Consider the following 15,458-nt stretch of genomic DNA (forward strand, 5'->3'; position numbering starts at 1 on the left):
CCAGTGCTTTCTCTCAAACCATTTTCTAGTGCTTTTTGAAGTGTGTTTTGGGTCAATGTCCTGCTGGAAGACCCATGACCTCTGAGGGAGACCCAGCTTTCTCACACTGGGCCCTACATTATGCTTCAAAATTTGTTGGTAGTCTTCAGACTTCATAATGCCATGCACACGGTCAAGCAGTCCAGTGCCAGAGGCAGCAAAGCAACCCCAAAACATCAGGGAACCTCCGCCATGTTTGACTGTAGGGACCGTGTTCTTTTCTTTGAATGCCTCTTTTTTTCTCCTGTAAACTCTATGTTGATGCCTTTGGTCAGATGAGACAAAAGTAGAGCTTTTTGGGCAGAGAACATTCTTCCAAAACGTTTTAGGCTTTTCAGGTAAGCTTTGGCAAACTCCAGCCTGGCTTTTTATGCCTCGGGGTAAGAAGTGGGGTCTTCCTGGGTCTCCAACTATAAGTCCCATTTCATTCAGACGCCGACGGATAGTACGGGTTGACACTGTTGTACCCTCGGACTGCAGGGCAGCTTGAACTTGTTTGTATGTTAGTCGAGGTTCTTTATCCAACATCCACACAATCTTGCGATGAAATCTCTTGTCAATTTTTCTTTTCCATCCACATCTAGGGAGGTTAGCCACAGTGCCATGGGCTTTAAACTTCTTGATGACACTGCGCACGGTAGACACACGAACATTCTGGTCTTTGGAGATGGACTTGTAGCTTTGAGATTGCTCATGCTTCCTCACAATTTGGTTTCTCAAGTCCTCAGACAGTTCTTTGGTCTTCTTTCTGTTCTCCATGCTCAATGTGGTACACACAAGGACACAGGACAGAGGTTGAGTCAACTTTAATCCATGTCAACTGGCTGCAAATGTGATTTAGTTATTGCCAACACCTGTTAGGTGCCACAGGTAAGTTACAGGTGCTGTTAATTACACAATTTAGAGAAGCATCACATGATTTTTCGAACAGTGCCAATACTTTTGTCCACCCTCTTTTTTATGTTTGGTGTGGAATTATATCCAATTTGGCTTTAGGACAATTCTTTTTGTGTTTTTTCATTTAAGACAAATTAAATGAAGATAATAATACCAAAGAATTTGTGTTTACAATCATTTTCAGGAAGAAACTGAGTATTATCTGACAAAATTGCAGGGGTGTCAATACTTTTGGCCACAATTGTATCTAGTGTTCTGTGAGCTCAGTGTTATTTTACTAAACCCGACAAATGAATCATCACCTATTCTGCTATGTATCTCTCTATTATATATATCTATGTGTGTGTCTCACTGACATATATATATTTTCACCTATTCTATGTGTACACATGTAGTTTATCTTTTGTATTAGAACATGTCAGTGTGATTTTACCGTCTAGCCGCATATGAATTGCCGGCTTATCTATCTATCTAATATAAATACATAAATACATGTCAGTGACACACACACATATATATGTATTTATATTAGATAGATCGTTATATAGATAGATAAGCCAGCAACTCATATGCGGCTATACAGTAACATCACACTGACAGCTCAAAAAAGAATAGATACAGTTGTGGCCAAAACTATTGACACCACTGCAATTCTGTCAGATAATACTCAGTTTCTTCCTGAAAATTATTGCAAACACAAATTCTTTGGTATTATTATCTTTATTTAATTTGTCTTAAATGAAAAAACACAAAAAGAATTGTCCTAAAGCCAAATTGGATATAATTCCACACCAAACATAAAAAAGAGGGTGGACAAAAGTATTGGCACTGTTCGAAAAATCATGTGATGCTTCTCTAATTTGTGTAATTAACAGCACCTGTAACTTACCTGTGGCACCTAACAGGTGTTGGCAATAACTAAATCACACTTGCAGCCAGTTGACATGGATTAAAGTTGACTCAACCTCTGTCCTGTGTCCTTGTGTGTACCACATTGAGCATGGAGAAAAGAAAGAAGACCAAAGAACTGTCTGAGGACTTGAGAAACCAAATTGTGAGGAAGCATGAGCAATCTCAAGGCTACAAGTCCATCTCCAAAGACCTGAATGTTCCTGTGTCTACTGTGCGCAGTGTCATCAAGAAGTTTAAAGCCCATGGCACTGTGGCTAACCTCCCTAGATGTGGATGGAAAAGAAAAATTGACAAGAGATTTCATCGCAAGATTGTGCGAATATTGGAAAAAGAACCTCGACTAACATCCAAACAAGTTCAATTTGCCCTGCAGTCCGAGGGTACAACAGTGTCAAGCCGTACTATCCATCGCCGTCTGAATGAAAAGGGACTGTATGGTAGGAGACCCAGGAAGACCCCACTTCTTACCCCGAGACATAAAAAAGCCAGGCTGGAGTTTGCCAAAACTTACCTGAAAAAGCCTAAAACGTTTTGAAAGAATGTTCTCTGGTCAAATGAGACAAAAGTAGAGCTTTTTGGGCAAAGGCATCAACATAGAGTTTATAGGAGAAAAAAAGAGGCATTCAAAGAAAAGAACACGGTCCCTACAGTCAAACATGGCAGAGGTTCCCTGATGTTTTGGGGTTGCTTTGCTGCCTCTGGCACTGGACTGCTTGACCGTGTGCATGGCATTATGAAGTCTGAAGACTACCAACAAATTTTGAAGCATAATGTAGGGCCCAGTGTGAGAAAGCTGGGTCTCCCTCAGAGGTCATGGGTCTTCCAGCAGGACAATGACCCAAAACACACTTCAAAAAGCATTAGAAAATGGTTTGAGAGAAAGCACTGGAGACTTCTAAAGTGGCCAGCAATGAGTCCAGACCTGAATCCCATAGAACACCTGTGGAGAGATCTAAAAATGGCAGTTTGGGAAGGCACCCTTCAAATATCAGGGATCTGGAGCAGTTTGCCAAAGAAGAATGGTCTAAAATTCCAGCAGAGCATTGTAAGAAACTCATTGATGGTTACCGGAAGCGGTTGGTCGCAGTTATTTTGGCTAAAGGTTGTGCAACCAGGTATTAGGGTGAGGGTGCCAATACTTTTGTCTGGCCCATTTTTGGAGTTTTGTGTGAAATGATCAATGTTTTGCATTTTGCTTCATTCTCTTTTGTGTTTTTTCATTTAAGACAAATTAAATGAAGATAATAATACCAAAGAATTTGTGTTTGCAATCATTTTCAGGAAGAAACTGAGTATTATCTGACAGAATTGCAGGGGTGTCAATTCTTTTGGCCACAACTGTAGATGTTTACACATAGAATACATATATATATATATATATATATATATACACACACACATGTCAGTGACACCAACACATATATATCTGTGTATTCTATGTGTATATATCTATTCTATTCTAACATGTCAGTGTGATTGTACAGTAGCCGCACATGAATTGTCGGGTTTTTTCAAAGGACACCGGTGAGTATAATTCGGACATGGTGAGTATAATTCGCATGGTGCGAGTGCGGTCAGATTTTTTATCGCACCCACTGACTTGCATAGGCGATTTTCACCTGAAAATCGCAGCATGCTGTGATTTTTTTCTCAGTCCAATTTCGGCTGAGAAAAAAATGGCAAAAAAGAAATGTCACCCACTGAAAAACATTGGTCAGAGTGCACTGATCCGATTTTCGCACCAGTGAGTATGAGCCCTAAGTGTGGCTTTTGTTGAATTGACATCCAGACCCTAAATGCTGCTGACCACTCAGCCACCATGCTGGTACTGTGCATGTCTCAGCAACTCGCAGCCTGGTGGAGGTTGAGGCAGTGAATAAATGAAGAGGAAACCACACAGTTTTATATATACATTTTAATGTGCACGGTTTATTTACAAGGTAGAGAAAGAGCGTGCCAATTTATACAGCTGGGCACAGGGTAGCTTTATTTTATTTTGTAAAAGTATATAAATAGTACATAAAACTCTATGAAATGTATGCAATAATTACAATAAACTTACTATTCTGGGGTTTATAGAAACACATATTTCTGCCTTTTTGAATACTGTTTTAAAGGTGTCATCTACAAAACTAACCCCTTAATGACCGCCAATATGTCTTTTTACTGACCTGAGATCTAGGAGAATAGACTCCCCATACAGGTGACAATCCAGCAGCTGTCGGCTGTCCACTATAGCTGTCAACTTGCTGCATCAGCAAAGATCAGTGTTGGCACCGTCAATATCAGTTTAACCCTTTAGATGCTGCTGTCAATAGTGACTATATCATATAAATGGATTACAGAGTGTGGGGGGCTTCCTCTTTATCCCCAATGGCACTCTCAGATCATGATTGTGTGGTCCTGTTGTTTGCCATGGCAATTCACAACCAAATAGCGGCATTAGAGTCTGCCGGCTTTAGTGGCCTGTTCAGAAGTTAGCGGCATTTAGGTGATAAAAATACAATATTTCATTCCTGTCATGTCACTTTGCATTATTTCCTGAAAATCACCTGAAGGGTTAATGAATTACCTGACAGCAGTTTTCAATATGTTGAGGGGTTGCTGTTTGTAAAATGGTATCCCTTTTAGGGATTTTCCAATATACAGAACCCCCAAAGTCACTTCAAACCTGGATAGGTCACTAAAAAAATAAATTTTGTAAATTTCCTTGAAAAATTGCTGCTCCATTATTGAACCTCCTAAACGCTAACAAAATCAAAGAACATTTTACAAATGGCGCTGATGTAAAGCCGACATGTGCGAAATGTTATTTATGAATGTTTGTGTGTGGTATGGCTATCTGGACTAAAGGGATGATCTTTAAAAATGTTTAAAAATTGCTAATTTTTTAACATTTTTGTAAAATTTCTGATATGTTTTGTGTTTATTTATAAAAATATTGACTTAAATTTACCTTTATCATAAATTATAATGTGCCACAAGATAACAACCTCTGGGATTTGCTGAAGCGTTCCCGAGTTATCACATAAAGTGACATTGGTCAGATTTCAAAAATTTGGCCCGGTCACTAAGGGGCTAACAATTTGATTGCGAAAATACTTGGAAAAAAAAAAAAAAAGTTACCTGCAAACATACAAGCGTACCATGTTAAGAACCATGTATACTATAGTAACAAGTGTCTGCGTATTAAAATACTGTCTTTATAACCCCTTCCAACCCAAACAAAGTAAAACAGCAGTATAAACAACTCCTCTTGGCATCCACTGGAGCTGATACCAAATGAGCACGGTATAAGTAAGCTACTAAAATGCAGCTCTTGTTTATTAGTTACTGGCCCTTTAATTACAGAGCATATCTACACGTCGGGAGTTTTTCTATTACTGGCTCTCTTCTGCTTGCAGTCTTTTCAGGACATACAGGATGACTTGATAACAGAACATGTACTGCTCCTGAAATGAAGAGAACAGCAGTTAGTTGCATTGCACTAAGATGTATGTAAATGCGTATTACACTGGCATGTGGATGAGTAGGAAAACATTTTTTAACCCCTTCATGACCGGAGCGCGGTTTTCGATTTTTCCTTTTCTACTCCCCTTTTTTACTTTTTTATTTTTCCATCAATATGGCCATGTGAGAGCTTATTTTTTGTGGGACAAGTTGTACGTTTGAACGACATCATTGGTTTTAGCATGTCCTGGACTTGAAAACGGGAAAAAAATTCCAAGTGCGGTGAAATTGCACACTTGTTTTTTGCTTGGCTTTTTTGCTAGGTTCACTAAATGCTAAAACTGACCTGCCGTTATGATTCTTCAGGTCATTACGAGTTCATAGACACCAAACATGTCTAGGTTCTCTTTTATGTAAGTGGTGAAGCAAAATTCCAAAATTTGCTTAAAAAAACAAACAAAAAAAACCCACAATTTTTCAAGACCCGCAGCATCTTCAATTTTCGTGATCTGGGGTCGGGTGAGGGCTTATTTTTTGCGGACCAAGGTGACGTTTTTAATTATACCACGTTTTTTGCAGATACGTTCTTTTGATCGCCCGTTATTGCATTTTAATGCAATGTCGCGGTGACCAAAAAAACGTAACGCTGGTGTTTTGAATTTTTTTCTCGCTACACCATTTAGTGATTGGGATAATGCTTTTTTTTAATGATAGATCGGGAGATTCTGAACGTGGTGATACCTAATATGTGCATGTGTAATTTTTTTTAATTGTTTTATTTTGATTGGGGCGAAAGGGGGGTGATTTGAACTTTGTTTTTGTTTTTTTAAATTTTTAAACATTTCTTTTTTCCTTTTGGCATGCTTCAATAGCCTCCATAGGAGGCTAGAAGCACGGACAACTCAATCGGCTCTGCTACGTATGGGCGATGCGCTGACCCAGGCCACTGGCACATATATATATCTCCCTGCACAAGGTGATAATAATAATCTTTATGAGTTAGATTTATATGACCTGCGGGCTCTTAGCCCCTCTGGAGAATGGGCTAGCTCCTTAATTACTTACACTGACGGGGCTAGATTGGAATGTATGCATACCACTTGGAGTAATACATATATAGTTATTTTGTTCCGGTTTGGATATAAGACATGCTATGATGTGGGTTACCAGTGCCATTTCTCTGCAGTGTGGGGTATTGTGTGACCTTATTTAGTTAAAGTATTTGAATATACACCAATGATAAGGGTCAAAACGTCTCTCTGCTTGCACAGTTGCATCTTGGAATTTCTGCACATGTTGTCCGCTGGTCCTGTTTTGTACTAATTAAATAAAGGATATTTTTATTCAATATATGGATCTGTGATCGCTTCTTTTTGGGGTTTCCACAATCCTCTTTTGCTATATGGGCGATGAGCAGATCTCCCATATGTAGCAGATTTACTGCATTGTTTTGAGCGCCGGCCACCGGGCGGCGCTCGAGGCAATGTGCCTGCAACAACCATAGAGGTCTCTATGAGACCTCTTGTTGTCAAGGCACCATGTCTCCGACCCCTGATCACGTGACGAGAGTCGGCGATGAGCTCACTTCCGGCCTAGCGGCCGGAAGCGCGAGTTAAATGTGTTGTGAGTTCATTTTTCCCTTCACCATTGAGGTCTGATGAACTCCCTCCTCTGGTGAAGGAAGGTAGTGAGACTGATTACCAACCACCTGGGCAGCTAGATGATAACTGGGTGGCTGGAATTGAGGACTGGATATAAGGCTGCCGACGCCCTTCTTCCTGGCTGGTGATTTTCCTGCTGGATTCTTGGAGACCAGTCTGATTCCAGCGTCTCAAAGCTAAGTTTTCTGCTCTGCTTTGTACTCTTCAGTTTTGTTTTTGTTTTGCCTTGTTTTTTGGGAGTTCTGCCATCCCCGGCTGGGGGTGAGCTGAATTCCATTTTTGTCTCTGATCTGTTGATCTTTTGCTCTGTCTTCAGAGTATACCTGAGTGCTGATATAGTCTTTTGAAGCCTAGCGACTTCAGGGCCTGTTTTTCCTATCAGTCGGTTGGCTCATTTTGATAGGGTTTTTGCGGATGGCAGACAGCAGCTTTCCTATCCTGTCCTATGCAGTTAGCTTGGGCCCCATCATTTGCTCAACCTATCTTTCTATCTGTGTTAGTGTTTTCATCTTGCTTCACCGTCATTATATGTTGGGGGCTGCCTATTGCTTTGGGGTCTGCTCTGGGGCAGTTTAGTTTTTCCCCCTTTCTGTCTTTAGGCTATGTAGCTCTCCGGCTGTGATTGAGGGGTCTAGGGCACCGTAGGAACCCCGCACGGCTACTTCTAGTTGTTGTGGATAGGTTCAGGGGTCTGAAATCCGATAGCTGCCAACCTCTCTGGTTTTTCTGGACTTAGCTGGTATTTTGTTTTTTTCTCCTTCGGTGACTCATCATAACATAAATGCCCGCTATCAGCTATTGACAATGGGATTTAACTAGTTAATAGGTACGGGCGGACGGTGATTCTTCCTGCGCCGATTGTGGGCACATATCAGCTGTTCAAAACAGCGGACATGTCGTGGCTTTGAGGTGGACTCACCGCCGGAGCCCACCTCAAAGCAGGGGAGTCTGACCACTGGCGTACTATCCCGTCAGCGGTCAGAAAGGGGTTAAAAAGGCACAAACATTTTGTTACTTTTGGCGTTTTCGGACCAGTTTGAAGCAGCTCTGCCAAAAAGGATGAAGTTGGGAAGGAGCTGGGGCAGGACAGGCCAAAGCTACACTCTGTTAGGCGCCGGGATTATCTACCTCTGCGGTCCCCCAATCAGCTTCATCCGCAGTGGATGCTGCTCAGCAGAGACATTGGTCTCAGCGTCTTGCTCAGACTTGTGCTGTGTGCTTTGCTACTGCTGGCTCTCCAGCTGCACGGTGGACCCTGGGTTGCAATTGCACTAAAGAAAATAACTAATAAAGTGTGATCCTCCAACCCTAAGGCTATGTGCACACACTGCGGTTTTTGCTGCGGATCTGCAGCAGTTCTGCAGACAGTGTACAGTAGCATGTAAGTCTATGGGATTTACAATCTGCTGTGCACATGCTGCGGATTTTTAACTGCGGAAAAGCTGCGGTTTTGAATCCGCAGAAAGAAATGACATGTCACTTCTTTTCTGCGGATTCTGCTGCGGTTTACCATCTCCTCCATTGTAGAGATGATAAACCGCAGGCCAATCCGCGGGTCATTTTACCTGCGGTTTTACCTGTGGTTCCGCAGATACAAATCCGCAGACCAATCCACAGCGTGTGCACACAGCCTTACACACACCGTCAAATTCAGCAAATGCTTTTTATGCCAGAAATGCTACTCCAGTCTGGGACTGGAGAAGCATTTCTTGCAAGACGTCACTGAGAAAATGTGCCAAATTCAATAAGTGGCATGCGCCTTTTCATGAATTCGTGGGAATCTTACTCCAATGAGCTCTTCATTCAGACTGGTGTATGCAATGCCAGTCTTAATTAATGGACCTCCAAGACTATTTCAAAGTTTTTAATATAGTTATTCACCTCTGTCTGGATCATCCCATGTCTCTGAAGCCTCATTGTTCGCACCAAATCTGAGATACTGAACTGGGGAACCAAAAAGAATAGAATTTACAAATCAAAATGTTACAATTTAAAAGCAGGCAAGAAAGTACGCTAAATTATCTTAATCGTTTGGAAAATATAGAAAGCCCTGAATAACTATTTTAGTTTTATAGCCATTTAGCCACTTTCTGATAACTACATTTAAATTAACATAGGATGTAAAGATTATTAATATATTCATATTTAAATGCTGAGAAAATTTCTTCTATCTTCTGTTGCTGTACCAGTTATTACTAGCTTACATATCGCTGTTAATCTGTTCGAAGTAGAAACTCGCAAAACTGTGGCCCTGTGTGAGCTCCTGTCCTTTTGTTTCTTCTGCACATGTTGACAATTCCCTGTTCAGCAAACATGGAACGAAGAGCAGGGAACATGGGACGACTAGCAGGGAACATGGGACGACTAGCAGGGAACATGGGACGACTAGCAGGGAACATGGGACGACTAGCAGGGAATATGGGACGACTAGCAGGGAACATGAGACGACTAGCAGGGAACATGGGACGACTAGCAGGGAACATGAGACGACTAGCAGGGAACATGAGACGACTAGCAGGGAACATGAGACGACTAGCAGGTAACATTAGACATGCACACCAAAGGACAGATGCCTACATAGAGCCATGGATATGTGATACAGGGAATGATGGACATGAAGAAACACAACACTAGTTATAGGAGAGAAGGCAACAAGGTATAGAAAATTCACCAAAATAAGCGTATATTATTAATCTTTCCAGCTCTATATCCACAACTTTAAGTAACCAAAAAACGGTCACAGTCATAGGAGTTCTACATAGCAGAAAAATCCAACAAAACGGAACTCCTCAATGTATTAAGTACAAAACAATAAATCTTTATTGAATGATTACATACAATAAAAATACATAAAAAAAATTCTGCAGAGAAAAATAAGGTGTTTTTTTGCATGTTCAGCACATATTCATAAGGAAATATTTATGGCACAATGCTATTATATAGTATAGCGCATGTGACCATAGAAAACATGTAGCATATATCATAGGCACACGTGTGACCCAAATGTATAAGGATGTCAATTCCTGTAACAAGATGAAAAAAAAAAAAGCCACCTTTTGCTTTGATTACTGCTTTGCACACTCTTGGCATTCTCTTGATGAGCTTCAAGAGGTAGTCACAGGAAATGGTTTTCACTTCCCAGGTGTGCCCTGTCAGGTTTAATAAGTGGGATTTCTTGCCTTAGAAATGGGGTTGGGACCATCAGTTGTGTTGTGCAGGAGTCTGGTGGATACACAGCTGATAGTCCTACTGAATAGACTGTTAGAATTTGTATTATGGCAAGAAAAAAGCAGCTAAGTAAAGAAAAACGAGTGGCCATCATTACTTTAAGAAATGAAGGTCAGTCAGTCTGAAAAATTGGGAAAACTTTGAAAGTGTCCCCAAGTGCAGTGGCAAAAGCCATCAAGCGTTACAAAGAAACTGGCTCACATGAGGACAGCCCCAGGAAAGGAAGACCAAGAGTCAACTCTGCTGCGGAGGATAAGTTCATCCGAGTCACCAGCCTCAGAAATCGCAGGTTAACAGCAGCTCAGATTAGAGACCAGGTCAATGCCACACAGAGTTCTAGCAGCAGACACATCTCTACAACAACTGTTAAGAGGAGACTTTGTGCAGCAGGTCTTCATGGTAAAATAGCTGCTAGGAAACCAGTGCTAAAGACAGGCAACAAGCAGAAGACACTTGTTTGGGCTAAAGAACGAATGGATATTAGACCAGTGGAAATCTGTGCTTTGGTCTGATGAGTCCAAATTTGAGATCTTTGGTTCCAGCCACCATGTGTTTGTGCGACGCAGAAAAGGTGAACGGATGGACTCTACATGCCTGGTTCCCACCGTGAAGCATGGAGGAGGTGTGATAGTTTGGGGGTGCTTTGCTGGTGACACTGTTGGAGATTTATTCAAAATTGAAGGCATACTGAACCAGCATGGCTACCACAGCATCTTGCAGCGGCATGCTATTCCATCCGGTTTGCGCTTAGTTGGACCATCATTTATTTTTCAACAGGACAATGACCCGAAACACACCTCCAGGCCATGTAAGGGCTATTTGACCAAGAAGGAGAGTGATGGGGTGCTACGCCAGATGACCTGGTCTCCACAGTCACCACACCTGAACCCAATCTAGATGGTTTGGGGTGAGTTGGACCGCAGAGTGAAGGCAAAAGGGCCAACAAGTGCTAAGCATCTCTGGGAACTCCTTCAAGACTGTTGGGAGACAATTTCCGGTGACTACCTCTTGAAGCTCATCAAGAGAATGCCAAGAGCGTGCAAAGCAGTAATCAAAGCAAAGGTAGCTACTTTGAAGAACCTAGAATATAAGACATATTTTCAGTTGTTTCACACTTTTTTGTTAATTATATAATTCTACATGTGTTAATTCAGTTTTGATGCCTTCAGAGTGAATCTACAATTTTCATAGTCACAGAAATAAAGAAAACTCTTTGAATGAGAAGGTGTGTCCAAACTTTTGGTCTGTATTGTATATATAGTGGGGAAAAAAAGTATTTAGTCAGTCAGCAATAGTGCAAGTTCCACCTCTTAAAAAGATGAGAGGCGTCTGTAATTTACATCATAGGTAGACCTCAACTATGGGAGACAAACTGAGAAAAAAAAATCCAGAAAATCACATTGTCTGTTTTTTTTTCATTTTATTTGCATATTATGGTGGAAAATAAGTATTTGGTCAGAAACAAGCAATCAAGATTTCTGGCTCTCACAGACCTGTAACTTCTTCTTTAAGAGTCTCCTCTTTCCTCCACTCATTACCTGTAGTAATGGCACCTGTTTAAACTTGTTATCAGTATAAAAAGACACCTGTGCACACCCTCAAACAGTCTGACTCCAAACTCCACTATGGTGAAGACCAAAGAGCTGTCAAAGGACACCAGAAACAAAATTGTAGCCCTGCACCAGGCTGGGAAGACTGAATCTGCAATAGCCAACCAGCTTGGAGTGAAGAAATCAACTGTGGGAGCAATAATTAGAAAATGGAAGACATACAAGACCACTGATAATCTCCCTCGATCTGGTGCTCCACGCAAAATCCCACCCCGTGGGGTCAGAATGATCACAAGAACGGTGAGCAAAAATCCCAGAACCACGCGGGGGGACCTAGTGAATGAACTGCAGAGAGCTGGGACCAATGTAACAAGGCCTACCATAAGTAACACACTACGCCACCATGGACTCAGATCCTGCAGTGCCAGACGTGTCCCACTGCTTAAGCCTGTACATGTCCGGGCCCGTCTGAAGTTTGCTAGAGAGCATTTGGATGATCCAGAGGAGTTTTGGGAGAATGTCCTATGGTCTGATGAAACCAAACTGGAACTGTTTGGTAGAAACACAACTTGTCGTGTTTGGAGGAAAAAGAATACTGAGTTGCATCCATCAAACACCATACCTACTGTAAAGCATGGTGGTGGAAACATCATGCTTTGGGGCTGTTTCTCTGCAAAGGGGCCAGGACGACTGATCCGGGTACATGAAAGAATGAATGGGGCCATGTATCGTGAGATTTTGAGTGCAAACCGCCTTCCATCAGCAAGGGCATTGAAGATGAAACGTGGCTGGGTCTTTCAACATGACAATGATCCAAAGCACACCGCCAGAGCAACGAAGGAGTGGCTTCGTAAGAAGCATTTCAAGGTCCTGGAGTGGCCTAGCCAGTCTCCAGATCTCAACCCTATAGAAAACCTTTGCAGGGAGTTGAAAGTCCGTGTTGCCAAGCGAAAAGCCAAAAACATCACTGCTCTAGAGGAGATCTGCATGGAGGAATGGGCCAACATACCAACAACAGTGTGTGGCAACCTTGTGAAGACTTACAGAAAACGTTTGACCTCTGTCATTGCCAATAAAGGATATATCACAAAGTATTGAGATGAAATTTTGTTTCTGACCAAATACTTATTTTCCACCATAATATGCAAATAAAATGAAAAAAAAAACAGACAATGTGATTTTCTGGATTTTTTTTTTCTCAGTTTGTCTCCCATAGTTGAGGTCTACCTATGATGTAAATTACAGACGCCTCTCATCTTTTTAAGTGGCGGAACTTGCACTATTGCTGACTGACTAAATACTTTTTTTCCCCACTGTATATATATATATATATATATATATATATATATATATACACACACATACACACTGTATATATAGTTTGTCTGATGTTTCTCATTATTGGTATATTTTTCAGTAAAATGTAAATTGCTCTTTTATTCTATAAACTATTCAAATTTCCAAGCACTAAAATTTGTATTTATTTTCAGAAAATGAGAAATGGTCAAAATAACAAAAAATGCAGTGCTTGCAGGCCTCAAATAACGCTAAGAAAACAAGTTCATAATCATTTAGAAACAACAATACTAATGTTTTAACTCAGGAAGAGTTCAGAAATCAATATGTTGTGGAATAACCATGATTTGTAATCACAGCTTTCATGCATCTTCCACCAGTCTTTCACACTGCTTTTGTGTGACCTTATGCCACTCCTGGTACAAAAATTTAAGCAGTTATTCTTTGTTTGATGGCTTGTGACTTTCCATTTTCCTATTGATTACATTCCACAGGTTTTTAATGGGGTTGTCTGGAGATTGGGCTGGCCATGACAGGGATTTGATGTGGTGGTCCTTCATTCACACATTGATTGACCTAGCTGTGTGGCATGGCGCATTGTCCCACTGGAAAAAACAGTGCTCAGAGTTGGGGAACATTGCCTGAGCAGAAGGAAACAACTGTTTTTCCAGGATAACCTTGTATGCAGCTTGTTTTATACCTCCTTCGCAAAGATTAACCTACCCAATTCCAGCCTTGCTGAGGCATCCCCAGATCATCACCGATCCTCCAACAAATTTCACAGTGGGTGCACGACACTGTGGCTTTTATGTCTCTCCAGGTCTCCGTCTAACCATTAGATGACCAGGTGTTGGGCAAAGCTGAAAATTAGACTCACTTACTCCAGTCCTCTATGGGCCAATCCTTATGGTCTCTGGCAAATTTTAGCCTGGCTCTCCTTTGCTTCTCATTGATGAAAGGCTTTTTTCTAGCTTTACATGACTTGAGCCCTGCCTTAAGGAGCCTGTTACGAACTGTTCTTGCCGTGCACTTCACCCCAGCAGCATTTGCCATTCCTTTTGTAGGTCACTTGATGTCATCCTGTGGTTGCTGAGTGACATTCGAATAAGATGACGGTCATCCCGGTCAGTGGATAGTCGTTTTCGCCCTCTGCCGGTCTGTAGCTTTGTTGTCCCCAATATCTGCTGCTTGACCTTGTTGTAATGGACTGCCGTCTTAGAAATCTTATGAATGGAGGCAACATGATGCTAACTGTGTCCCTCTGCTAGTAAAGCCAGAATTGAGTCCTTTTCCTCACTCAAGACTTTTCTTTTCAACTCCTTTGGCAAGGTTAAAAGTTATTTTTTCATTCCTATTACTTTTGGGATATTACTAGCACTTGTTTTGCCATCCAGTTTTGTCCTATTGCAAGAGGATTGTGAACACCACAGCAGGTTTTTTTTTATACTTTCCTGCGTTATGTAAGATTTGGTTCAGGCGATCAATTAGCAGCATATTAAGTAGTATGAGGTGTACTCTAGTTGGAATTCAACTGACACTGGAATGGAATGGCTGTCATGTAGAGAAGCTGATTTTTATAAATCTATGCAGTGGTCTCTTAATTTTTGCCAGACCTGTATATATATATGTATATATATATATATATATATATATATATATATTTGATTTCATCTTGTTACAGGAATTGACATATGTATATGTATATATGTACCATATTTTCCGGCGTATAAGATGACTTTTTAACACCTGAAAATCTTCTCAAAAGTGAAGTGCAGGACTCCCGGGGTATGCAAAAAGAGAGCGGCGGTGCGCCCAGAAAAACACACCTCTTTCACTCGTCTGGCCCGCCTTTGTATCCTATTACCTCCTTCTCTGCCTCTCAGATATCACACAAATGAACCCAAACAGTAAAGTTCCATACTGTTCGAGTTCGGCTGCCCGAACACCGGGTATTTGTCGCGATTTCATGTGCAAGGCAGCGCGGCAAATACAGCTTCTGGTCGGTGGTGAAATCATCCCCGCCGGTCCGGTCAGAGAGCCGCAGTTCCCACGCTGTTAAAAGACAGCAGGAGCGCTCACTGGTGTCAGCTGATGATGGAACTACTGATCCCATCATCTGACACCTGCTCCCGCTAATTACAGTGAGAGCAGGAGCAGCGGATGAGAGTATTTATCCCTCCTGCCTTGTAAATAAATAATTAAAAAAAAAAAAACGGCGTGGGTTCCCCTGTATTTCTACTAACCAGCCAGGCAAAACTCACAACTGGGGGCTGCAACCCTCAGCGGTCAGCTTCAGCAAGGTTGGCTATCAAGAATAGGGGGTCCCCATGCTGTTTATTTTAATTATTTAAATAAATAATTTAAGAAACCGGCATGGGGGCCACCCCATTTTTGACAACCATCCTTGCTAAAGCTGACAGCTGGG

At 41.5% G+C, this 15,458-nt stretch overlaps 1 protein-coding gene across 6 annotated transcripts in view; it reads right to left on the bottom strand.

Annotated features, from left to right (window-relative positions):
- Positions 1-3,748: 3,748 nt before the first annotated feature.
- Positions 3,749-15,458, bottom strand: part of PTPN13 (protein tyrosine phosphatase non-receptor type 13) — a 399,005-nt gene continuing 387,295 nt past the window's right edge. For all 6 annotated transcript variants that reach the window (XM_073541467.1, XM_073541487.1, XM_073541500.1 and 3 more), the window contains 2 exons: positions 8,841-8,903; positions 3,749-5,300 (listed from right to left, as the gene is read on the bottom strand). In XM_073541467.1, the coding sequence (XP_073397568.1) occupies positions 5,229-5,300; positions 8,841-8,903 (135 nt within the window). In that variant the 3' untranslated portion in view covers positions 3,749-5,228. The remainder of the gene's footprint in view (positions 5,301-8,840; positions 8,904-15,458) is intronic.

The sequence above is a fragment of the Dendrobates tinctorius genome, unplaced genomic scaffold, assembly GCF_039654945.1.
Source record: "Dendrobates tinctorius isolate UK_male_01 unplaced genomic scaffold, ASM3965494v1 ptg000011l, whole genome shotgun sequence".
NCBI classification, from domain to species: Eukaryota; Metazoa; Chordata; class Amphibia; order Anura; family Dendrobatidae; genus Dendrobates; species Dendrobates tinctorius.